The 26,580-nt window shown below is 47.9% G+C and overlaps 1 protein-coding gene across 4 annotated transcripts in view; it reads right to left on the bottom strand.

Annotated features, from left to right (window-relative positions):
* The window catches only part of Zc3h18 (zinc finger CCCH-type containing 18), a 44,489-nt gene that overhangs the window by 7,941 nt on the left and 9,968 nt on the right, over positions 1 to 26,580 (bottom strand). For 3 of the 4 annotated variants that reach the window (XM_032887502.1, XM_032887500.1, XM_032887499.1), the window contains exons 3-11: positions 25,064 to 25,148; positions 24,237 to 24,308; positions 12,066 to 12,214; positions 11,758 to 11,850; positions 10,961 to 11,118; positions 8,546 to 8,663; positions 6,879 to 7,147; positions 2,203 to 2,394; positions 1,332 to 1,457 (exon numbers count right to left, since the gene is read on the bottom strand). In XM_032887502.1, the coding sequence (XP_032743393.1) occupies positions 1,332 to 1,457; positions 2,203 to 2,394; positions 6,879 to 7,147; positions 8,546 to 8,663; positions 10,961 to 11,118; positions 11,758 to 11,850; positions 12,066 to 12,214; positions 24,237 to 24,308; positions 25,064 to 25,148 (1,262 nt within the window). The remainder of the gene's footprint in view (positions 1 to 1,331; positions 1,458 to 2,202; positions 2,395 to 6,878; positions 7,148 to 8,545; positions 8,664 to 10,960; positions 11,119 to 11,757; positions 11,851 to 12,065; positions 12,215 to 24,236; positions 24,309 to 25,063; positions 25,149 to 26,580) is intronic. The other variant, XM_032887501.1, reaches the window with a different exon arrangement.

Genomic DNA, 26,580 nt, shown 5'->3' with positions numbered 1-26,580 from the left:
CTCCCTTCCACAGGTTTTCCTTGTCCTTTCCACTCTGGGGCCCATGGTCTCCTCTCTCTACCGCACCCCCTCACTCCCACCCCATCCCCCATGCGCAGACACTTGCAGAAGGAACCTGCCAATGCCTGTGCTCTGGGGTTTGTGTCAGCACGTCTATGGATGGCCGCCACACAGCCGTCTCTAGGCTACTTTGCCCTCCCGGCTGCCTGCTATTTTACAAGAGTTTCAATGTCATGAAACAGGCCCACATGTAATTTACTCCACACCCCACAAAACCATCAGTGAGCATCACATGAGACAGCCTCGGTGACCGCAGAATTGCATTCGAATCCTCTCATTACTAAAGCAAGCCCAGTTGGGTGTGCCGGCACACTTCTCTGCTTCCAGCCCTCAGGAGGCAGAGACAGGTGGGAGTTAGAGGCCAGCCTAGTCTAATACATACATAGCAAATTCCAGGCCAGCTAGGGCTATAGAGTGAGACCCTTGTCCCCAAAGAGAGATTAAATCTCAATTTCCTTAAAGAAATAAAAACAAGGGCTGGAGAGATGGCTCAGTGGTTAAGAACACTGACTGCTCTTCCAGAGGTCCTGAGTTCAATTCCCAGCAACCACATGGTGGCTCACAACCATCTGTAATGGGATCTGATGCCCTCTTCTGGTGTGTCTGAAGACAGTGACAGTGTACTCATATAAATATAATAAATAAAATAAAATAAAAAAAAGAAATAAAAGCAAGACTATATGCCAGGAAGGGGTAACAGTGGAAGGGACCAGATTATACTAAGGAAATAGAGAACATTTTATTCCCACAAAAATGCCTAGTGATATGTCCCAAAGCAGTGGGCTGCATGGCCTATGTGTACAGTTAATGACCAGGATAAACACTTCCACTTTACCGAACACCATGCCGAAGGTTTGCCTCTTCTCAAGAGCTCATGGTGACGGCAGTGCAGGGAGGGCACACAATGGAGCATCAACTCAGTTCAGGGATGGACCGCTGAGCACGGCCTGACTGAGGTAAAGGGCACCTTCCACTGGCAGAGATCCTAAGCTGTCAAGCTTTTGTGGGGACAGGTCAGGGTGAACGGAGTGTCTTTATGTGCTGGGAGAGCTTTTGCCTAAAGCTCTAGAAGTATCTACTTCAATGGGGAAAACTCAGAAGACCCTGCCTGACTCTCCTAGGGCTTTCTGGGAAGATGGACACTGCATATTCTACCTGCCACTCACTCAACAGACACCTTAGGTGCAGGTCCTTGGTCCAGCACCTGCAGTCCAAATTGCTCTTCAGTGTGCAGTTTACTAAAACCATTTTGGAAGCAGGCTGGGACTCACCTGGACCGGCTGCCTGAGAAGGAACTGCGTCTGGAAGAGCGGCTGGAGTAGGAGCTGTAGGAGGAGGACCGGGACCGGGACCGGGACGAGCCAGAGCCAGAGTAGGATGAAGACCGTGACGATGACCTGTGACCGACGGACAGAGCAGAGGCAGTGAGAATATTACTGCCTACTTCACTACCGCAGCGCTGGGATGCGTGAGCCGCTGTTCTTTTAGTGCCGTGAGACAGCATGGCTCCACAGAGAACAAGCACATTCAAGGACAGAGATAATCATGAGACCCACAGACACCGCAGTGCCATCACCCTCAGTGCAATGCTGTGGAGACCAGGACTGGGCACCCAGGAGGAGCAGGTAACTCAGAGACTAGTTTGAGTTGCTGGAGAAGGCCAGAGTGTGACTTTTCAAGCTGACCTGGTGTTCCCATGGCTGTGTTCCTGGATCTGTCTGGGAGGTTCTTCCCAGACTCCTGTGGAACTCCTTCCCCTCAGGGGCAGACACAGCTCTCCCCCGACCCAACACTCACACACACTGAGTTCAGAGTCACTAAGGGAAGTTCTCCAAGAGCCAGGTGACTGGTCAGCAGAGTGTGTAGTTCCTCGTCAGCAACCCAGAGTCTTTCCCACAGGATCTGAGAGGCCTTCCCCGTCTTGAGTGACTGTATGAGTCCGGCAGACAGCCAGTGTCTATATCATGTTAGGTCACCCGTCCTACTTACTAAGTTCTGGAGCACTGAAAGTCTTGGCCCAATACTTGGTATCAGTCCTACCTAATAACCCACTAGCCTGTCCTTGGGTAGTGACCACACACATGCACATGAACTGGCAGCCAGTGAATGTCACCAAGACACAGTCTTTGGTGCCCTCTGTACCTGGAGGAATTGGAAGCAGAAGCTGATGAGGCGGATGTCTTGCGACGCCTTCGTGCCCGGCTTGGGGAGACTGACACACCAAGTTTCTTCTTGGGAGACTTGGATCGGCGCCACGGGTCCTTCCACTCATCGGCTCGCTTCACCTGTGGCCCCACAGAGGCGGTCTCCTTCTTTGGTGGTTCAGCTTGACGGCTAGAATCACAGAGGGGCTCTCAGTGCTCAGGCCGCTACCTTCCCCCAGCAAGGCTGCTTTGAGAAGAGACTGGAAAGCCAGGGCAGTCAGTGACAGCTTATGTAAGAGATGCTGAAGAAAGTCAGAGAGAGGAGACATGGCACACCTTCTACCCTACAGCGGATTCTCTCCAGAAACCGGGAGGATTCCCATTTTACATGTGGTAAGAAGTACTTTCTTGGTGGTGGTGGCACATGTCTTTAATTCCAGCACTTGGGAGGCAAAGGCAGGTGAGATCTTTGAGTTTGAGGCCAGCCTAGTTTATAGGGAGAGTTCCAGGACAGCAAGGACTACACAGAGAAACTATGCCTCAAAAAAACAAACAAACCAAAACAACAACAACAACAACAACAACAACCCCCCCCAAAAAAAAACCCCAAAAAACAAAAACCAAACCAGAGCTGACCAATATCCCTCCCCCAAGAGTAAATATTTTTAGGGGAGTCATTATTTAATTCTATCTTTCTGACTGTACTGTCAAACAGGAATAGAGTTCACCTCATTCAAACATGCTTATTTCTAGTGCTGGCACACAGTAGGTACACAGTATTCATGAAATTAAAGCAACAAGAATTGTGTTTTTAAACACCTGTTAACAAAGAAAAGCGAACAAGCCCATGCCTTAAGCCTTGTCTTTACATTTAAAGAGTCTGGTTCAACTGCAGCCCAGGAACTTGATTAAAGCAGAGAGAGAATGAGGATCCCAGGCTCTTCCCCCACAGCACTGGCCTCAAGTGCTCGGGAGGCTAGAGAAGGAGGCATTGGGGAAGGCTGCACTACCATCATGGACACAAAAACACTGCCTATTTATACTTTCAGAGCTCCTTTTGGTCACCAGCCAGTGGCAGGCACCACCCAGTGCTAAGGCTTAACCACAACACATGTGCCACTGTTACCTCAGTCCTAACCCCAGAAGCTCGTGCCCAGGTGCAGCCAGGTGCTGCCGATAAAGAAAGGCAGGGAAGAAGGGAGAACCTGACAACCTAGCGGCTCTAGGTCATGGCTTTCCTCCATGTTCTCATTCTAAATCCAAGGCTGGCTGGGTGGGTAGAGAGACGACTCAGCAGCTAAGAGCACTGGCTGCTCTTCCACAGGAAGTTCTAGTTCCGGCATTGTGGCCCACATAGCGTCTTTGATACCCTTTTCTGGCTGCCACTGCCACTGTACACAGATGGTGCACAGACATATATACAGGCAAAATACCATACACATACAATAAAATAGGATTAGAAAACAGAACAAATAAACAAAAAACCTAAGAGGAACTGACACCAGGATCACTAGCCTCTTACTGGTCAACTGGCTAGCGCAGCCGTTCCACAGGAGGAATACCCTGGTAGTGGAGAGTCCCCTCTTCTTTAGATGCAGTCAATGCAGTATTCAAATCCACTTCACAGGAAGAGCCCCTCACTACCTCTACAAACAGAAACCAGAGACCACTGAGACCGTGCACCTCAGCAGGTGGAGAACAGTGCTGCCGACGGCCTCAATCTTCTCATCCCTGTAGCATGAGCATCTGAGGGCTGGCTCAAGGCTCTCCAAGGGGGAGGCCTGTCCACTATGCCCATGTGTGAAAGGAAGGGTAGCAGCACAGCATGTCCAGTTTTGTTACTGTAGACACCCAACTTTATTTTAGATGTTATTATCCCAGTGATTCCCCTGAGGCACATGATCTGGTGTTTGCTTTGTAGCAATGATCTCAGATTTCCCTTAAAAAGGGACTTTAAGGGGGTAGAGCTGTGGCTCTATGGTAGAGTGCTTTCCTAACGTTTGTGTAGCATGAGTTTAATTGCCAAAGGGGAGAAAAGACATTGAAGTTTAAAAAGCCAAAGAATGTGGGGTGAGTAACAGGTAGGATGGGAAGGTTGGGAGTGGGGTGGGAGTTTGTGATCCTCAGGCAGAGCTAGAAATAGCCAAGGTCAAGTGAAGTTTATGTGATGAAGCCATAGGTGTCCAATGTGAGCCCCCTGGTTAGCATTTGGGAACAATGATGGGATGAACCATCCTTAAAAGAATTCATTACCAAATTCCCTGAGAAAAATGTTCATTTAACATTTAGAGGAAAAAGCTGCAAGACTGCTGTGTCTGGAGTGTCAACAAGTCTAGCCACCAAGGCTAACACCCTCCCGACTGGCACCTGAGTTGTCTTCTGAGTGAGGACAGTCCAGGCTTGGAGTCTGCAGTGACACAGGTTCTGTCTTTGTTTCCCAAGACACCCTGAGAAAACTGCTGGGGAACCACCACCCAGATATCCCATCAGACCCAGAAAGCCAGGCAGAACTCAAAACCACGGGAGGCTACGTCTCTCCACAGGTGCTCTCCTAGGTCTCCCAGGTGCCTAGACGCACATGTGGTATTGGGGCCTCAGTGTGCAAATGCTGGTCAGGAACTACAGCAGGTAACTACTGGGCAAGGACACATTGCTCTTTTTTTTTTTTTTTTTTTTTTTTTTGGAGCTGGGGACCCGAACCCAGGGCCTTGCGCTTGCTAGGCAAGCGCTCTACCGCTGAGCTAAATCCCCAACCCCTGACACATTGCTCTTTACAGATATTTCTGAGGAGAAAACAAAGGCACAGGTGACCTGTGACCTTGACTTTCCGTGCAGCTGCAGCACTCTCTGATCTCTCTCCTGCACAGCACCATATCCAGAGGCCACCGGAGCCTCTGTGGGGCAAGGGTCAGTGTGCTGTCAAAGTCAATGCTGAGGATGACGACAGCACACAGGCCAAGGGTGGCACGAGGAAGTGAGCTGCTGATGAGCAAAGCAGCCACCCCACCTGTCTGGGAACTCCAACTTGGCCAGCTGTCAAGTTTGGGGTCAAAGAATAAAAAGCAACCGATGGCAAGCTGCTTCTAAAATCAGGAGGGTTAAACAGCTAATAAAGACAGGAAGAGGGAACTCACAGCACGTGGGTTCTTCCCTACGACCTCAATCTGCCAACACCCAAGGAACATACACTTTTGTTTATCTCCCAGGAAACTGCACAGGTTCCCCGGGGCTGTCCCACTTGGCCACAGCGTATGCAGTAGCCCTCGTTTCAGTGGGTGGCACCTCTTCATGCCCATGCATCATGCACAGGACAACTTCCACTGGCTAAAACCCTCCAAGCTCAGTAAGTCTTTCTTCCCTCTGGAAGTTCCCCAGGAGCGAAAGTCCTAGGTTTTCTCTGTTCTGCTTTGCCATTGCACCCTCTTCCCAAACACTTGCTGTCTGATCCTCTCTACCAGCCCTACATGTATGAGACAGCGGGGATCTAAGTATTTCTTCCTGCCACTTCTCCACCCTGTGTCCTAAAGAACAAAGAAGGCAAACACATGCCAATCTACTGAGACACCAATAAAACCTAGAGGCAAGATGGCATATGCCTTTAATCCCAGCACTCTGGAGGCAGAAGCAAGCATATCACTGTTAAGGCCAGCCTGGTCTACATTCCTAGTTCCAAGATGGCCATAGCCACATAGTGAGACGCTATCTCAAAAGAAAAAACCAAAACCAAAAACCAAACTAGACCAACCAAACACAGAAACAATACAAGGGCAAAGTGCTATCTGTGTGCTTCCCTTAGCTCCAATTACCAGCCAACTGACTGTCTCAGAAGGTCTGAGCTCAGTCCCAACCTGCAGGGCTGGACTGAAGCAAGGCTGGCTTTCCCACAAACCACCACTTGGATTCAAAACCTGAAAATGTATTTTTGACCATTCTCATGAGGCAGCAACCAGAGACACAGAACTGGTAACAAATGACAGCAAAGGCAGCCCTACACCCATGTGTCCTGGGACTGGTGGAAAGCCACACCAACATAGCCTGGCACAGTGGCAAATGCCTAGAATCCCAGCAGCAGGAAGACGGAGGCAGGAAGGATCATGAATTCAAGGCTACCCTACATAGAGATTAACACCAAAACAAGGTTACTTGTGTTATTATAGGTGGTGGGCCAGGTTCACTAAAACGCATTTCCGACATGACACTATCCACGCTGCCCTGGGTTCTTCATCTCACGCCTCCCCTCTGCTCCTGTGCCTTGCCGAGAACACGAAGGGAATGTCTAACCTGGTGTGGCAGCACTACAGGCTGAAGGTTTAGGAAAACTGGACGAAGTGGCTTCTCTGGAAAATGGTCTGTCAGATTGTCAGTTATGAGATGAACCAGTAGCTCCTCCCATGGGTAACCCAAGAAGAAGAGAAAATCCACATTTGCACACCACATTCATGGCTACAACTGTCAAAAAGTGCCAACTACCCACTGTCCACCAACAGACAGACACAAAGGAACTGGCCACAGTGCTTTCTGCAAATACAACCTAAGAGGAAGAAACTGGCGCCACACCCACACTATGTCCTACACAGGCAGGCTGTTTCAGGGAGCCAAGGAACTGTTGCCTGAAGATCTCATGGAGAGGCCAAGGGCAAGACGTGCTGACGGATGGGGCTTAGGGTAGTCTACCTCGGTGGCTGTGGGGACCGGGGCTTCGGCTTCTCCTTGTCCTTGTCCCGGTCCTTGTCCCTGTCTCGGTCTCGGTGTTGCCGGTCCTTCTCATCTCGCTTGGCTCTCTCTCTCTCCCACTCCTCTTTCCTCCGCTGCCGCTCCTTGTCCCGTTCCCGCTCCCGTTCCCGCTCGCGCTCTCTCTGCCTGCGCTCTCGCTCTCGGTCACGCTCTCGGTCGCGTTCCCGTTCCCGTTGTCTGTTCTCTCGCTCTCGCTCCCTCTCTCGGTCCTGGGTTAAAAAGCCAAATACAGATGCTGATTACATGTTTTTGGTAGAAGCAGAGAGAAAACAGGGAGCAGGTAGGAGGATGCTCTCAGGAGGCCATGCTCTTCCCAAGAATTTCCTTAAAACAAGTTTGCAGTGTCTGATGGCAAAGGCCTGCATTAGGAGACTAAGGCAGGAAGGAAGCTCTCAAGTTCAAGGCAAGCCTGGGTCAAGTGAGAGCCTTCTTTAAGACACTGACCAAATATGTCCAGAGTCGTAGGTACTTAGGTTTAATTCCCAGTACCACAACACACAGACACACACAGATTAAAAACAAGGATACAAATTAAGAGTGAAGTCACCCCAACCAATAAATCCAGAACTTTGCCAACACCAGCCTGGTATAAGCCCATACCACAGGCCCTCCCAGCTCATTCTTAGAATGGCTGTCTATGTAGGAAAGCCCCGTTGCAGTGGAAGGAAGAATGTATACCGTTACTGCAGTTCCCCACTGCTGCCTTCTTTTCCTGCTTTAATATTCTCAGCATTAAAACCCAAGAAGTTCAATAGTGGCAGAGCTAATGGGACCTGGGCCTCTGGAGACCTCCGAGACCATGCAGGCTCCTGCGGCATGCCTACCAGGATTCGCTAGACTCAACAGAGAACAAGTACCTGCAACAGGCACCCCACGTCCAGGAAAAAGGAAGCTGTGACTCTGGGCTATAGGGCAGTCTGCATAGCTCATACCTATGGGCTCCTGGGGCCAGTACCTCTCTTTAGTGCTGTGTCGGCTGATGGGGGGTATTCGAGTCACAGCACATAATTACTCAAGAGCTCCTCAGAGGCCTTTCCCAGGGCAGACTCCCAAGCAGGCTGAGAGTGAAGACAGAATAGGTAGTCTGGAGCACACAGAGCTTTGTATACACTAGGTTCTTGGAGTCTTTACCTGACCAACATGGCAAGGCCAGCCAAAGCCACGTCCGTAACCAGCAAATGAGATGGGCAAGAATGGGGGCTACAAGTGAGACATTGTCAGGAGACTTCTAAAAGCGACACACCCATGAGGGTGACAGTCTCCTGAAAACTGGCATTGACAATTTACCAGCAAAGCTAACCTTATAAAACCATGGCAACAATGATTCCAAGAAAGCCCACAGGACATCAGACAATCACAAACCTAGCCAGTGGCTGCCTATACAACCAACCTGGGCTCAAATTCAAGACCATGGCTAAATACATTTTGCTAACTGAGTGAGCTCACAGTAAATACAGCCCAGGATGAGTTGACTGCTGCTAGGCGAGGAAGCACACACCGATAACTGTACAGCTGAGACAGGAGGTTTATGAATTTGAGGTTAGCCTAAGGTACGCAGTTAGACCCCGTCTAAGGGAAGAGGAAAGTTTACACATAATCATACTTACGCGATAGTTATGATACGGCTCTGCTTCTGTATACTGCACCCTGAAATTCTCGTACTGTCCACCACGCCAAAAACGCTCTATCTCATAGTCATAATAAGGATCTGCATAAGGCTCAAGTCTGAAAAAAGAGCCAAAAAGAAGGAAATCGTATCACTTAAGAATGCTACAGCACATTCTACATAAAGACAAGCCAGCAGGATCCAACCCCACACAACGAAAAGACACCACGGCTAAGTGGTCTGCAGCTAAGTCTGGGACTATCCACGGGTGAAGACAAAGACAGACCCTCTGTACCCATTCCTGAAGAAAACACTCAACCAAACAGGACTTGGTATTTTCACAGGGAGATGGAAGCACTGGTAAAAGCACTCAGGGATGACAGAGGGTGACAACACTTGCTGCAGATGATTTGAGATTGGTCCCAGGAAACCATCAACAGTTCCACAAAGCTATCCTCAGACCTCCACGCCATACATTATATGCACGTACACACGCAAAACAGTAACAGCAGCAGCAGCAGCAGCAGCAGCAGCAGCAGCAGCAGCAGCAGCAGCAGCAGCAGCAGCAGCAGCAGCAGCAGCAGCACTTTTAAGGCCAAAGCTGGAGAGAAGCGTCGAGGAATCCTCTGAGCATTAGGATACAGTAGGAGCCATCCCCACCTGCCCACAGAACTCTCCACTTGCCGTCCTGTGGCACCACACCTAAACAGCCCATGACTGAGCCAGCTCACGCAAACCGCTCACCTCAATAAGGCAGGACAAAAGCCTAACATGGAGCCTAGCCCCTCACTACAGCTAGTGCAGAGGCACAGAACCACTGGCAACGGCAGCCGGAAGGTGCTTGGGAAGGACACAGTCACCCTGAACATCACAAAGCAACAACTGAGTGAGAGGACGGACAGCAGACTCCTTATCACCGCGCCAGTTCATCCTGCACTGGTTCATTAGCACAGCTCAAAACCAGCCAGTATATTCCTGGGCTAGACAGATCCACTGACAGCCTGGGCTACATGACAGAGACAGGAGCCTAGCCAAGGAACCCCACAAGGAAGAAGGCATCCTCTGAAGCCTGACAGCAGCCAAAATAGCTCCAGTGAGGCACGGTACACGTGTTTCACTGGCTGCAGGAAGAAAGCAGCAGACAGGCACCACTCACACCTGGAAATCAGGCCACTATGCTGGTGAGAAAGTTTATAAACAAGGGGAAGATATGTGATTAACTAAAAGAGTAACTGTAACAATGTAACTACACTCACCAGAATGTGTAAGCTGCTTACTTTTGGAATTCTTATTCAGTCTCTCTAAACCGGGTAACCCAAACCACAGAAGGGAAAGCTTGTGCCATTCACCAAATTTCCCTTTTCACCCTCTCAGCTGATTCTCATCTGGACAGGCATGGACTCAGCACCTGCCCTACCCAGTGCAGAGCTCCAGGGCAGCCCCACGCGTGCGTGCGCGTGTGCGTGCCTGTGTTTCGGGGTGGAGGTGGGAGGTGGCTAGGCAGCACAGCCACTTATTCCTCCTTGTCCAGCAAGGAGCCAGAAATGACAGGGCAAGGACTGCAGAGACCAGTTTCCACAAGACTGATGGTTAGTCGGCTGGATCATGCGTGGATGCGGGGATTATAACTCCTCCCAATCCTAAACCCATACCCTGCACCCTCAGCAGACAGACATGTGGCCCATCATCTTCCCAATAGGGTTAGGAGCTCCTGATGAAGAAGCAGAGAAGGAGCACCTTCAAGGCCACAGCGCTCCCCTGCCTGGATCTGACATTAGTCCTCTGCACCACACAACTTCTCTAGTGAGGGCTTTTTGTTTCTTTTCTTTTTCTTTTTGAGACAGAGTTTCTTTCCTTTGTGTAGCCCTGGCTGTCCTGGACTGCTCTTTGTAGACTAGGCTGTCCTCAAACCCAGATCCATCTGCCTCCCTAGTGCTGGGATTAAAGGTGTGTGCCACCACTCCTAGCTCTACTGAGATTGTTTTTTTAAAAGACCAGCGTGACATGTCTGAGAAAGGGACTGAACAGATGGCTCAGTGGCTAAGAGTACTTGCTTGCTGCTCTCCCAGAGACCACGGGTTACTTATCGGTTCCTGTTTGGATAGCTCAAACAGCCAGAAACTCCAGCTCTAGGTCCAATGGCCTCTTGGGACCTTCGTGGATACATACACATACAACATAAATCTTTTTTAAAAACCTCATTCCCCAAGCAGCTGAGGACGAGGTGAGGAGACACAGGTATAATTCAGCACCAAGCCTGTAGAAACCTCAGGAGGACTCCTCAGGGCAGCCTCCCAGCATGGAACTACAGTGTTTCCTCCACAAAATCTAGAGTATGCAGATAGTGCCCTGGGGACGTGAATTGGCTACTCTTGGCAGGGTATGAATGGGGCAGGGCAAGCAGAGGCTTCCTTACGTTGTGTCTCTGACATCTCGTGGGACCCGAGAATTCCAATCTCGGAAGACTTCATTTTCCTTGTCAAATTCCCGGTCGTCTTCACCAATGGTTACTGTGAACCTTTTTTCTTCAAAGTCAGGCTCCTGCTCTTTCCGAATGGTTGCTTTTTTTAAAACCTAGCACCAAAGACAGAAAGACATCAGTGTGATATAAGGACCTCCAAAGCCACTGGAAGGAACACAGGGAACCCGAAAACTGCATCAAAGGGTGTGGCAAATATAGGACTCAGTCTTCCTCTGCAGGCCTCAGAGGATGCTCTCTGCACGGGTCTGCTATGACTCATTTGCACAAGAGACCATCCAGGATCAGCACAGGGGGCCCCAGAAGACTTAAGTGTAAGCAAGGCCTTTATTTCAATCTCCCTGGAGAGAGAACTTGGGCACTGAGGAAACAAGGCTGGGTGTCAACAGACAAGGCTGCAAGTGGGATACTGGAGGCCACGGTGGGTAGGCCACAGGGGTCCTGAAAGACCTAGCGAGAGCAGACACTGGGTGTGGGGGGCATTGTCTCACTGCTTGGGGTCATGGCCAGAAACACTTAAAAATATTAAGTCTGCATCCACGGAGGGTCTCTCTGGCCTGAGATGGCTAAATATTACTCCTCATTCTTCTTAAAGAAGCCCAGAAATGTCCTCATAGCTTGTGAGGTTTCACTGAGTTTCCACATTATCTCTGGATCAAAGCTATGGCAGTTTTGTTGGGTCCACTAGGGGTGCCACCAGTGTGCTTTTCCTCCTGGAGTGCAAGAATTCTTACCTCTTTTGCATGTCTGAGTCCACGTTCCCAGGCACTCTCTGTTGGGGGTTCTGGAGGGGGTGGAGGCAAAATTTCATCAACTACTGGCCCACCCTATTAAGAAATAAGAAGGAGATATTGAGGAAGGACTTAATTTAAATCCTGTTAAGAAATGGGGCAAAACACCTAACAATCAAGCCAGCTGGCCACACAGCCTGACTCTCAGGTACGATGCCTTCTCCATGAGGAACACCAGTTTGTTTTCAGCCCAAGATTCAGACTAAGCTTGGGTGCCCCATCTGGTGGCAACTACAGAGGAGTTCACGCACCCAAGGGTTGGCAGGCATCAGTGGGTGAGGTCCAAGAGGCGGGGCACCGTTGGGTGGAAAGGGTTCCGCTTTGGTGATGAGGGAGTAGTTCCCCTTGTCATTCACTCCAGGGTGTATAAACCTACAGTTCATTCCCCACGTGCAGTTTCCTAGGGAAACAAAAGTCCAGTGAGAAAAGACACCAAAAAAGCCAACTGTTGGAGGGCAGTAGCTGGGGTGTGCAGCACAACACTTACTGACATCTTGGGAAGCAGCCATCGACCTGTTCCTGCCCACATAGGTCACGGACCTCTGCCTGGACAGCCCAGCCCACCTCCCTCTCTGTGCACACAGGTATCCCACAGTCTTACAGAAGTGAGCAGGGCAGGTCTGGGCCAATGGTTCAGGCCAGGCACTTCCATGAGCTACCCTTCCCTTGATGAGAGAGCCCAGCCTGGACGGACTCCCAGGCCTATTTACAGCCACTCTGTGGGTTCTATAGCTGTGGATTCACCACACATCAAAAACAGTCTTTGTGTCCTCCTGAACCTGTACAGTTTGTGTCTCCACTCCTTACAGTACAGTAGAAAGGACTTTTTACACTGTGTCCAGGACTATAAACACTTAGAGAGGTTTACACCACAGGAGAGTCCACTGTGCTACACTGCCTTTTAATGGGGCTTGGACATCCTCAGATCTGGAGACCATGGGACCACTGGGCACATCACTGTCTGAGCACTGATTCAAGCAGAGAAGCCACAGAGCCTATAGAGCTAAGGGGAGAGACAACACTGGAGCCTCTAGGGAGCTCTGGTGGTGCCTGGACATCTGCTTTGACTCACGCTGAGGTAGAGATAACTGGGAAGCTCAAGTATTATCAAATCTCTGTTGGCTCTGTCCTAGGGTGGCCCTCTCCAACCATTTTAGAGTCATTTCTGGCCCTTAAATGTATGATATTAAGCTATTTTAATTTATCAAACCAAACAAACTACAATTTTATACTTTGCTCATACATAATCAGGAAGCCCAGGATTACTGAGGGAGCTACTCAGTGTTTCAGTGCGTTTGTTTCGTCCGTACATACACGCATCATTAACACTGAACAAAGTTCTATACACACTATTAGAAGCATCTAAGATTTAAACACATTTCCTAGCTTAATACATATAAACTTAAATAATTTAAAACTACATTCAATCTGAAACATATTCCAGTTGAACATTTTTGCTAACAACTCATGTTTTCCTTTATGTAGTTAAGTAGAAATAATTACTTGGTACTTAGGAAAAAGCCAGTTTCATCTTTAAATACCATAACTACTTAGCCTCTGGTGAAACCAACCCAACACAGAATAACAGCACACTAATATAAAGTAACAGCACACTAATATAAAGAAAGCACAAGGGGTTGGGGATTTAGCTCAGTGGCAGAGCGCTTGCCTAGCAAGCGCAAGGCCCTGGGTTCGGTCCCCAGCTTCAAAAAAAAAGAAAAGAAAAAAAAAAGAAAAAAAGAAACCACAAAATAGACTCAAAATTGTGTCCCTTCAAGTACAAAAATGACAAAATAATTTTTGCATTCGTAAACGTAGTTAAGGCCTTCCATGGAGGTTAAATGAGGTTGCATTGTACCCTGGAACATGACTAATGAAGCTGGGCATCTGAAGATAGACACACACACCATCCATTTCTTCATAGCCAACTCTCCATATGCACACATTTCTCAGCCTCGTTTACCTAATTAAATGTAACAAAAGTGCACTAGGAAAAGTCAGGAAGTACCAGAAAGTATCAGTATATGATTATATATTATTATATACATATACCTGAAATTTACACCCAGTTAGTAGATAAGTGTTTATTATTTGCTTTAAAATGTAAAAACAAAACAAAACAAAACAAAAAAAACCCCAACCCCAAACCCACTGTCAAATCTCACATCACTCACATGGGCAGAAAAAGAAAACACTGGAGGGAAAAAGGGGAGGGTGCAGGCCGTCCCTGACAGTCAGGGTGACAGAACCCAGGTCTCAGGGAGCTAAGTCAGGTTCCTGCTGAGTGTCTTGACCCTTAGTCACCCTAGTAATGAGGAAGATGGCTCCAGAAAGACCAGTTTTTCTTTCTTTTTGTTTTTTTTGAGACAGGATTTCTTTGCAGACCAGGCTGGCCTCAAACTCAGGGGAGATGAACCTGTACCATTCAGATGCTCCTGAGGGCTGGGATAAAAGGTGTGGGCCACCATGCCTGGCTATTCTGCATTTCAGAGGGCTATCTTTGCACAAAGGGTTCTCAACTTTTCCCCCTTAATTAGATGGTCCATATCTCAACAATTCTTTTATTAATATTTATGCTTGAGTAGATGTTGAATTAAATAATTAGTAAGTTCCGGTGGTGGGGTTTACTACCTACTTCAATGCTTAAGGTCCCTGAATAAAAGACACATACAGCCTTTATATTTCGATAGGCCTTAATCAGCACAATAGCTAGGCTACTGCCTAACCTTCACTGCTGACAGAATCTACCTCCTGCCCATAGTTCCAAGTTTACAACTTACTAAATTCTGTGTTTTATCTTGGCTGCTCTGGACCCAGAGGGCTGCCGAAGCTCTCTGTTCTGCAATTTTATCAGGCATGGCAGACCTCTCCCCTCCTCTCCCCTCTCCACCCATTAAAAAAAATTCATTGCCCCAATTCAGCAGGAAGAAGCTATGGAGAGTCATCCTCCTGATTCCTTGGCTTTGGGCGTCTGGTTATGGTTATTTTATAAATAGGTAGGTTGTCACTTTAAGGGATAATTTGGAAATAGTCATAATTTTGGACAGGAAGGAAACTAGAGAGCTTAGATTTGGGGATTTCTATCTTTCCTCTTCCCTATCCTTCTTTCTTAGGTAAAGGGGAGGGGGATGAAAAGAAAAATGGGGGCTAGAGTAATATAAGAAATTAAGATATATGGGGATGGATTACTAAATTAACTCAAACAAAAATTTTTTTTTTTTTCGGAGCTGGGGACCGAACCCAGGGCCTTGCACTCGCTAGGCAAGTGCTCTACCGCTGAGCTAAATCCCCAACCCCTCAAACAAAAATTTTATAGTCATAATCTTACACTGGTAGAAACTTTTACTTTTTGATGTAGAACTGAAGCCAGTACACCGGTACAGATTTTATATATTGACACAGGTTTCAGGATCAATATATAAAAATAAATATATTTATATATATAAATAAATATATAAAACTTTATATATTAATATTTTAAATTAATTTTGTTACTTAGATGGGCATTGCGCCTGTGCAACTCATTAAAGAAGATAAGGCTTAGACCTTATATTCTTTTTATAGTACTTTAAAAAGAAGACTTATTAGACTTTATTATATATGATTATACTGTAGCTATCTTCAAACACACCAGAAGAGGGCATCAGATCTCATTACAGATGGTTGTGAGCCACCATGTGGTTGCGGGGAATTGAACTCAGGACCTTTGGAAGAGCAGTAAATAATCACTGAGATATCTCTCCACCCCAGACCTAGTACTTCTAATAGCTGTTATTACAAACTGTTTAAGATGATTAAGTAATGCAAGTTTTTTTTTTTTTAAAGTAATGCAAGTTAAGGGCCAGATAGTAAACTTGTGGTAATATTAGATGCTGATTTAATCACAATAAAGTGTTTTCAATGTTATTCAAATAGTAAGTAGCTATGAGTAGTCAAGGTTTACAGTTCAGAAAGACTATATATATAGTTTTCAAAGCATCAGAGATCCAGAGAATATGGCATTTAAAATCATTTCATTATTAACAGATCTTTTGACTAGGAGACATGTGTGTTCCTGACAGCACCCCATCCCACTTCAAAGATGATGTTGAGTATCAGTACCTCCAACTGGAGTTGCTTCAATTGTGACAAACTGGCCACTGGGTAAGAAATAGCCTAATTTCATTCTGTACACAATTAATGTCCAAAAAAAAGAACACACAGATGCGGGATAGTCGATCGCTAAGTTCTGCCAAGACAGGGCAAGTCAGTCCTTTCATAATTCCTGCTTCACTTAAGGTCTGTCAGATGGTTCTGGGCCAGAAGGCTGAAGACAGATACTCCCAACATTATGAGGGATACTGAAGACTGACAGGTAGTCAGCTGTCTCTACAAAATGTATAAGCTTTGGAAGCTGTGTCTTTATGCTTCCTACATACTCAAGTAATATTTAATTCCTTCTCAGACATCCAACTACATAATTGTTATAATTATGTTTAGTGTATATATGAGAGAAAAGAGCCTTTTTAATTGGACAATAATGGGGAAATACAGTGGGTTTGGCCCAATGTTGCTTGCATTATGATATTAATTTGGGTCTCCAAAACTCCTTACATGAGGTTCCACATGCAAGACACCGAGGGACCCTGCCTCCAGTTGGTTCTGATTGGTAAATAAAGATGCCACCAGCCAATGGCTGGGCAGGGTAAACAGAGGAGGGACTTTTAAGACTGCCAGGCTTGGGACAGAGAGATGTGGGAGAAGGAGATCCACCATGCTGGAAGAGGAGGAGGAGGAGGAGGAGGAGGAGGAGGAGGAGACGACATACCATGACTGAGCAGAGTGAAGAGTGAAGGACTGGGAGGCACAGCTGGCATGTGAAGGAGTCAGGAGAGTGCAGCCTACTTAGGCTGGCCCGAGTCCAGGGCAGCCAAGGTAGAATATAGAATTTAGTAAGCAATAATAACTGGGGATTATCAGCAGGAGATGACTTAATCATGTGCAGGTTAGAAAGTGGCCCAGCTGTTGCACTATTTAAGGTATATCAGAATGTAAAGGAACGTAAACCACTGGGGTGGGTAGCAAGAACGCACTGCTGAGGTCTATTTCTTAAATAATTAATTCAACATGTAGATACTATTTAACATGAGAAATATTTTATGGTAAAACGAAATAAAAATAGGTATTTATGTGAATAAAGAATATATTCTCTAAAGAGCATATAGTAGAGCTGGCTGGCTGACAGCAGACCTTTGATTCCAGTACTCAGGAGAATGCTGGGCTACATACATACTGTCTCCTTTTCCCCTATCTTCCCCTATCACCAGAACCTTGTGCACAAGTAGTTACCAACTTAAAGGGGAGTCACGCATGTAGTCACCAAACGTCCACCCCATTTTTCTTGAATATATTATATACTCTTGCCTGATCTTTACTGCTTGTCTCTAAGCAATTTAAGAAGAATGAACCTGTGTGATGAGTAGCCAAAGACCCAAAACTGCATCAGTAATACTGACATGACCATAGCAGATCTCTCAGCAGTAATCACGATGCTAAACAGATGGCAGGAGGTGGCTGCCCCATCACCTGCTGGCCACAGTCCCCATGTCCAACAGCCAAGATCTATCTCTACAAACAGATTCTACAATCTAGCAGATGCCAGCTAGAGCAAGTACACTGTGGCTATGTGCACGAGGCAATGCATGTGCTTCCTACGTCCAGAAATGGCCTCTAAGCTTGTGATCTATTGTCTGGATCAGTTATCACCAGCTGCATGAGCTCCACCATAGGCAAAGCAGTCGTCAGAACAGCAAAGGTAGTTTTACACTGTCACTTTACAAACAAAACACTCATTTTGGTCCAGAGTACAGATTGTGACAAAGTGGTCCTCTTTCAGCTAGTCTAAGCAGCTGCAAACAAGAAATAAATGCAGCCCGTATATAAGAGTCAAAGTGCTTCACTGGTTTAAAAAAGGCAGACCAAACAGAAATATAATAATTGATCCTTAAGCAATGAGCAAACCTCAGACCTACAGATCTGTGCCCTTACAGGACTGAAGACCCAGTGGCTCAGGGCACATAATGGCTCCAGTGACAGATTTGTGTGTCCTTCTCTCAGCTCAGAGACCTAGGAGACTGAAGCTTCTCTCAGGAGATCACAAAGCTAGGATAAATGCCCAAGCTGGCTTGTATGAACTGCTCTGGGAGAATCCTGGTCATCCAGGAAGTCTTTGCTCCTGTCCATGATTTCTAATAAGAAATTTCAATTATCTACTTAAATATAAAAATGTCAGCATGTGTCTATGAAATACTTTAAACTGGGAGGAGATGGCACAGTTTACTCTGAGCAAATGCATGCTGAGGCAATGTACACACTCAGAGCCAAGGCTCTCTGGTCTGGATTTGGTATGTTGGTGGGGTGGTGTGCTGCACAGGAGGCAAGGCCTTCCAGAGGCTCTTCAGTCACACCACAGGTCTGCATTTATGGGTTGTGAAGTCTACTCCAGCACAGAGCCTGGGCACTGGTTGGTCTGAATGGACGTGCCAGGAACTCTGCTCTAACTTTTCAGTCACCTGCGAGGCTGATAGACACTGGAAAGCAGTCATGCCCAGAAGTCCAATTCTCGTACGGAAGAACAGATCTGAACACCAACACACTGACTGTTCTCTCTTCTTGAAAATATTTACTTACTTTTATTTTATATGCATGGAATTTTTGTCTCTATCTTTATATGTGTGTACCATGTGTGTGCTTGGTACCTGTGCAGACCAGAAGAGGGTACAGGATCTCCTGGAACTGAATTACAAATGGTTGTAAGCCACCATGTGGGTGACAGAACAGAACCTGTGTCTTCTGCAGGAGGAGCAAGCATTGCCAATTGCTAGGCACATCTCCAGACCCAGAGTATTGCTTGCAAAGTAGCAGCTTTCAGCCTTCATAATCTGGGCCCAGCTCTGTGCTCTACTAGCTGCACTGTCTATCTAGCTTGAAGGCTGCCTGCCATACTGTGGAAAGGGCGTGCACTGACAGTCTCACTAGGGCGACAGATCCTTAAGGACTGAACTCAGGTGAGACATACACAACTTGGCAGATAGATTGACTAAGAACCACTGGGATATATATTTACAGTGGGAACATTTTATGGCACATTAATTGTCCCCACCTCTGTAAATCTAGACAACAGCCAGCTAGAGCCAGGGGAGTGGTGCACACCTTTAACCCCAGCACCCCGGGGTTGGGGTGCAGAGGCAGGGACACTCGGGAGTTTGAGGTCAGCCTGGTTTATGGAGTCAGACTGTTTTTTTTTTTTTTCCTTTTTTCCGGAGCTGGGGACCGAACCCAGGGCCTTGCGCTTGCTAGGCAAGCGCTCTACCACTGAGTTAAATCCCCAACCCAGAGTCAGACTGTCTTAATATTAAACAGCAGCAGCAGTAGCAGCAGCAACAACATCCCTGTCAAAATTTAAGCTTTTCCTTACTAACATAGGTGAGGCTGGCCTTTACACATGCATACACGCAGGAGGGTGTCCTTCTTGCCACTATGAAAACTGCTCTAATTTCAGAGTCCCTTGAATGGTCTGGAGGACTCCAATAGGTTATAGGCCACTCTGATGCATTTCCATTTATCAACATGAAGAGAAAACAGAGATCCCAAAGTGAGCAAACACAGTTGTAAAATGCATAGAGGGGCACATCACTGAACATCTGTGAGCCCAGCACCCCAGACACCCTGAGACACTGCTAGAAATGCTACTATCAAAGTGGGAAATAATAAAGGGTACAGTGACAGCGGAGTTCCTTACAGGTTCCTTACATGGTACTCAACTGATGTTCAAGGCTCTGCATTTCACTCCCCAATACACCCCCTCCTAAAGCACCATGTAATGTGCAGCTGCTCCTCTGGATCAACCGACCCGGGCAATCAAGACCATCCTCATGCCCGCACAAGTTTTAGGTGGTCACATTTTTATTTCTCTTGGACAAGCACAGTAGAGGGCTTGATGTGGTGGTGTGCCTAGCTCTCCACACTCTAATGCTCACCCTCTGAAACTGTAAGCTCCCAAACAGACTCTCTTTTCTATAAGTTGTCTTGTTTATGGTTCTCATCATAGCTATTAGAAGTAACTAAGATAGACAGTAGCTAGGGATGGGACTACTGCTGTGATGGGCCGGACTATACTGTGTCTTTCTCTCTCTTTTAAAGAACTCTGCAAGATGTTAGGACCCTGAAGTAAGAAAGCTTTTGAATACTGTAAGCCAGGCTGAATGGAACATTCTAGGTAGGCGCTTGGGAGACTATTAGTAGTGCTGAGAGCAATGTGGCCTACAGAGGCCCAGCCTAGGAGACTGCTTATGGGAACAATATTAGAAGCTGGTCTAGAGACAATTCTTGTGATATTCTGGCAAATAGGCTTGCTTTTTGGTTTAAGAATCTGCCTGAGGCTAAACTGACAGAGGAGATGCTAAGACAGTAATCTCTCTTATGCAGGTTTCAAATGGAAAAAGACAACTAGGGAAAAAAGAAATACAAAATGTGGGCCATGACGGTGTGTGTGCCTTCAATTCCAACATTGAGAGGCAGGTGCATCTCTGAGTTCAAGGCCAGCCTGGTCTACACCGCCGAGTTCCAGGACAGCCAGGGCCACACAAAGAAAACCCTGTCTCCAACAACAACAACAACAACAACAACAACAACAACAACAACAACAACAGTAGTGCTGGAAAGAGGGCTCTGTGTTAAGAGTATATACTGCTCTTAAAGAAGACAGGAGTTCAGTTCCTGACACCCACGCTAGGCAGCTCACCACAGTCTGTAACTCCAGCCTCGGGGGTTCTAATACTTCTGGCCTCAGCAATTACCCACAGTCACACGCACACCTGCACAATACTGAGAAAACTTAATGTAAGAGCTAAGGTTTGTGCTGAGAGATAGAAATGGGACTAAGGGGAGCGGTGCCCTCAGCTGATCCTAAATAGCACCCGGGAAAAGGCCTAAGAAAGGGGTGTGGAATCTTCCTTCACAGTCAGGGAAGGGTGGCCGAAGTCAGGCATGTGGTAGGTGAGCCCAGCATGGAATCTGGAAGAGGCCATTGCATGAAGCTATGGGAAATGCTGGAGACCCCAGACTGCTAGAGGTGCTCAAGCTCTGGAGCATCTGCTGAAGAGAGCGGCACACGGACAGGGAATGGAATGAACCCTGGAAAGAGAAGTGTGCGCAGTGCGCATATAAGGAAGGGTAGAGCCAGCTAGGCTCTCTGACATCACACAGATCATGCAGTGGTTCTCAATCTTCCTAATGCTGCAACCTTTTAAATAGTTCCTCATGCTGTGGTGAAAATAACTATAAATTATTTTCGTTGCTACTTTATAACTGTAAATTTGCTACTGTTATGAACTGTAATGTAAATATCTGTGTTTCCTGATGGTCTTAGATAACCCTTGTGAAAGGGTCAGCTCACTCTCAGAGGGGTTATGACCCACAGGTTGAGAACCACTGGACTATAGGTTTTGGCACATGCCCTGTTGGATTCTGATCCCCTGGTTCAGCATTTCCTCACTCTGCCCAACCCTCCTCTTTTGGAATAGTAACACACATTTTATGTTGGAAGAATGTAATTTGTCTTTTGATTTGATTGTTATGGGTAAGAATTAAGAGAAAGCTCAAAGCCCCAGGAGACTTCAGACCAGAAGCTTTCAACTTTCCTAGTAAGTTTATGTTGTGGTGACCCCAACTACAACATTGTTTCATTCTGTAATTACTCCGTAACTGTAACTTTAGTACTGTTATGAACTATAATATAAATATCTGATGTGCAGGATATCTGGTATGTGACCCAGAGGGGTTGCCACTCACAGGCTGAGAACTGCTGCTTTAGACTGTGCTGAGGCTGAGAAAGACCAGTGGGGACTTTTAGAGTTGAACTAAATGTATTTTTCATTATGATACTGCCACAACTCAGATGGGGCCAGGAATGGATAGAATGTGGCAGTCTGACTGAGAATGAGCCTCATATATTTTAATGCTTGGTCTACAGCTGGTGGAACTGTTTGGGAGGGATTAGGAGATGTGTCCTGGGGAAGACTTGTATGTTTCAAAACCAATAGGGTCGGCTCCTCGTTAGTGCCTCTCTCCCGCACTGCCTCCGACTTACAGATACAGATACAAGCTCTTAGCTCTGGCTGCAGAGCCATGCCTGCCTGCTGCTGTGCTCTACCACTGTGCCCTTGGACTCACTCTCTCCAAATGGAAGCCCCAACCCCCTTTTTCTATGTTGCCTTGGTCACGGTGTCTCATCACAGCAACTGGAGGGTAAGGAGAGTGCTCAGCCACAGCTGTCCTACTCCTCAGCTTCTGAGGAGCTGCCAGACTTTTACTTTTCCACCAGCAGCGTGCAAGGGTCCCATTATATCCACACCTTTCAGCAAAGGTGTAAAGCAAGCTTCGTTTTATTTCTAAAATAACTTCTCATTACTGTTTTTTTTTTCTTGTTGAGACAGTATTTGTGGCCTTGGCTGACCTGGCACTTAGGAAACACATCTGCTTCTGTCTTCGAAGTTCTAGGATTAAAGGTGTGCATAACCGTGTTCAGCTACAGAAATGTGTGTGTGTGTGTGGTGGTGGTGGGGGGTGGTGCATGCGCATGCCCACACGTGAGTACAATACCTACAGGGTCCAGTGGAGGGCGCCAGACCCCCAGAGCTAGATTTCTAGCCAACTGCCAGCTGCCCTACATGGGTGCTGCTGGTAACTGACCTTGGCTCCTCCGAGAACCATACCTGTTCTGAACTGTTGAATGTTCTCTAGCCTTAGGAAAGGATGACGAATCAACTGAGTTCAACTGAACACCATTCCTACAACATAGGCCAGCCAAAACAAAACCAACAAAGCCAAAAACCCCAAGAACAAACAAACAACCCTGCAATGCCGAGGAACACATCCCAGAGAACTGAGTCCATCATTTCCTTTCCTCCTGCACATCATAAACAGGATGAGAGGAAGGGAAGCAGCAACTAAGCACACTCTGAAAACGTTACTGTTCATGCTTACTCTCCTGGTTAGTTTTAGGTCAACCTGACAAAGGCTACAGTCATTTGGGAAGAGAGAACCTCAATTAAAAAGAAGCCCCAATAAGCTTCAAGATTGGCCTATAGGCAAGCCTGCCTGCGGACATTTTCTTAAGTGATTGGTGTGGGTGGGCAGTATCACACGGAGCAGGTAGTCCTGAGGTGCAGAAGAAATCAGACTGAGAAAGACAAGGGGAACAAGCAAGCAAGCATGGCTCTGCCTTGGCCACTGCTGCCCTCCCTGCCCTCCCTTCCTTCAACAGCAGACTATGATGTGGGACTGTAAACTGAGATACCAACCATGCCTCCCCAGACTGCCTTTGGTCCTGGTGTGGTTTCAAAGCAATAGAAACTCTGAGACACCCACCTAAGCTGCTTCCCACTGGACTGCAGAAACCTTAGCATGCATGGCCTCACTCACGAAAACCCAAACACAGCTTACTGTGAGCAGGGTGCCCACTCCGTGCGGCGGCTAAAGCAGCACCGGACCGCATGCAGACGCCACCCCCAAAAGAGCTGCTTTGTGTTTCAAAGCATTTGCTTCATCTGTTCTGTGCTTGTAAGTTCTGAGAACTACATCAGGGTGTGGGCCCCTGGCTCTTGCTCCAGAGACTCAGGCTGCTGCTGCTGCTGCCTGTCCCAAGCAGCTGACAAGCTATCGACTGCAAAGGCATTGTGCAACCCAGTCTGAGAGCTGTAGAATGAGAACCAAGCACAGATCCACGCTGAACACACGCCTGCTGCTGTAACCTGCACATCTGCCGGGAGGACTGCGTCTATTCCTCGTGCCATTCCCTGAAAGGCTCTGCTGCTTGCACTTAGGTTTCTTGAAATATCAGCACTTTAAAGACTTCTAACGACTGAGATGTAGTGTCACGGTCCTTCACTCTTAGGGTACTTGGGGCAATATCAAGTGAAGGTCACCAACACATATACCTACACACTGCCCTGTACCCCACCCCCAATGTGTACAGTTGACTGTGCAACTTAAGATGTGCCAACTCTTTTCACTTGGCATCCCAAGACCAGAGAAGTGAGCCTGAGTGGAGTTCTCATCAATGTCCCATCACCAGGGCATCTCTTGATCTGAGGGACAGAGCTGTCTGTGGATCACTTCTTGGGCATAGCCTTCCCCATGAACAGGACAGGGTTCCACTGCCCAGCTGTGGAAGTCCTTGTTCTTCAAGTGCATGGTCTCGACCTGTATCTCCTCCCCAGCTCTAACGACACTAAGGAGAAAAGGGCCACAGCAGTTCTGTCCCTCAAGCCTCCTCCCTGTTGGCGTCCCAGCTGTGCTCTGGATCCAGGAGAAAGAAGTCTGGCCTCTGGCGCAGGGGGACTTTAAGGCACAACAGAGAGTGAACACAGGATATTTTGTACCTTTAACCTGGCCTCTGAGTGGTATGGAATTTGGTATTGGTGGAAGAAGAGTGGATAATGGTGTCACAACATCTGGAAGAGAAGTACAGGAAGCTCTTGTGAACTTAGACTGCACACACAGGCTGGCGAAGCGAGCAAAGTCATCCTCGCGCAAGAGAAAACACCTTCCTATCTGTCCAAGGAAAACACTCAACAAGAAATATACCCAAACCATCCAAGCAAGCCTTACAGACTGGAGACTCTTGATTCCACGTCTGAACCCCACCTCACCCCACCCCCACCCCTGGCTTTACAAAGCCAGAGCACATGTCACTTGTAATGTGGTCAATCCAGATCTAGACAACTGCCCCGGCTGAAGCGCCGAGTGGCACTAGTCCTTCGCAGGAATGCCTTCGGACGCTCTCCCTGGCCTTTCAATACCACCCACAAATAAAGGACCTGCTTCTGACCCATCCTTTAAGAAGTGGTTCTTTCTGGCAGAGGAGGGGAGGCTAACACTGGGGCAGCTGGCCTCACAGAAAGCAGCACTTGGGAACAACTGCCACTGTGTGCTGCAGCCTTGGGTCTGCTGTAAACAGTGGGCCTGACACCTGCAGGGTAAGAAGAGGGGCTGTCCTCTAAGGCAGTTTTTAAAGCCATGACAGGGCCAACACAAGGCCCAGTGTTTACCACCAACACCATCAACTACCACCAACTCTTGTAGCCTAGTCCTACGAAGCCTCACTGACATGGACAGCGTGTGTGCCCAGAGGACGACAGATCACCACCATGGCCCCAGGAGAGCAGAGGCTACACAGATGCTGCAAGAAGGCGAGGCCGACAATTACCTTTCATGAAGAATCGGCAGGTGGGGCGTGGCCTCACCTTCCGGTCACTGGGGTCCTTCACTTCGCCTTCCTCCAGGTCGTCATCCTGGAACAGAGGACAGTCATCTAGGGGTGAGCAGAATGCTTTGCCCACCACACACCACTCTTCCCACAGGTATGCCCTCAAGAGTTCACTTCCAGCTTCCCAAGCTTAATGCTCAGTTACACAAGAGATGGTCTCCAGTCACCTATAACCTCACAGGAGTACTGTGGGAATGATGGGCTCCACTGGACACTCAGAGCAGAGCTCCTGACTTTCTATCAGTTGCAAGCAGGCAGTGGTCAGACTTTGATCTTTAGTACTATGTACGTTAACAGTGTATAAACTGAGTACTCCATGTCCTTTACAACCAAACACTACTTGCCTCTCATGGGGACGTCAGGTGACCCTGATGGCAGCACCACCTGTAGCTCATTCTTCACCTCACCATTACTGTAGAGTGGCCCAGAAGCTTTACAGAGAGCAGAACCCAAGTTGTATTTCCAGGGTTCGAACAGGCAGCCAAGGAGGAGTGGTCTCCAAAGCCACCCCTGTGCCCAGGGCCTGTTCACCAACCTATTCCCACCAGCCTGGACTCCTTGTAGTCAGGCTACGCCCATGGTCTTATGCTCTCTGGCTAGCCCTGGCCAGGGGAAGAGTGAGCAAACATGCCTCCTGCCTTGGCCTGCTGACTCCATGAGGAGACAAAAGCAGAGCAAAGCCAGAAGCCAGAAAGTGGAGGAGCAATCCCTGGTCAGCCCACCTGGGCTGCTCCTCGTGTCCTGCAGAAGGAACTCGCCAAGGATCTGTGGGAACAGCCCGCGGGCTCAGAAAGGACGCCTTGCTTTCCTCTGGTGAGGGATGCCATGCCACAGCCCCTGCTCTGCAGAACCCCATGCTCACTACACAGCATCCATCAGGGAACAACTTTTCCAGCAACGCCAACAAGCAGCTGGCCCCCAGTGCAGACTGTATGCACCCGGAACACTCATGCAGAGGCACTGCCTGAGACACATTCACCCTGCATGGCAGTCTGCAGGGAAGTAGGTCTTGGCCTAGGAGACGGTTCCTGAGGAGGGAGTCTGCTGAAGCAGCAATCATGAGACTGTGACAAGAGCAATGGATATGCTAAGTGAGAATCACCGTGGATAACCGGGCAGTGGTGGTGTACCCTCGCAGAGGCAGGTGGACCTGAGTCTGAGGCAGCCTGGTCTACAGAGCAAGTTCCAGGACAGCCAGGGCTACACAGAGAAACCTTGTCTCAGGGGAAGAAATAAAAATCAGTGGAGGCCCATGAGCCTACAGAGACTTAACAACAATGTCCACACATGCACACAACATTGTGGAGGAAGAGGGAGACAGGGTCCAGGAGAGGAGCTTCCAGGGAAAGCGGCTGCTGGCTTGGAGTTACTGGGCTCTCCTGGGCTGCACTAAAGCTATCCCTCATGGCGCCCACTTGCCCACCTGTCCTGTTATATCTTCAGCTATTGTGATCCTC

The sequence above is a fragment of the Rattus rattus genome, chromosome 17, assembly GCF_011064425.1.
Source record: "Rattus rattus isolate New Zealand chromosome 17, Rrattus_CSIRO_v1, whole genome shotgun sequence".
NCBI lineage: Eukaryota > Metazoa > Chordata > Mammalia > Rodentia > Muridae > Rattus > Rattus rattus.
The sequence above is the reverse complement of the archived record's forward strand: the minus strand, read 5'-3'. Positions and strand labels throughout refer to the sequence as shown.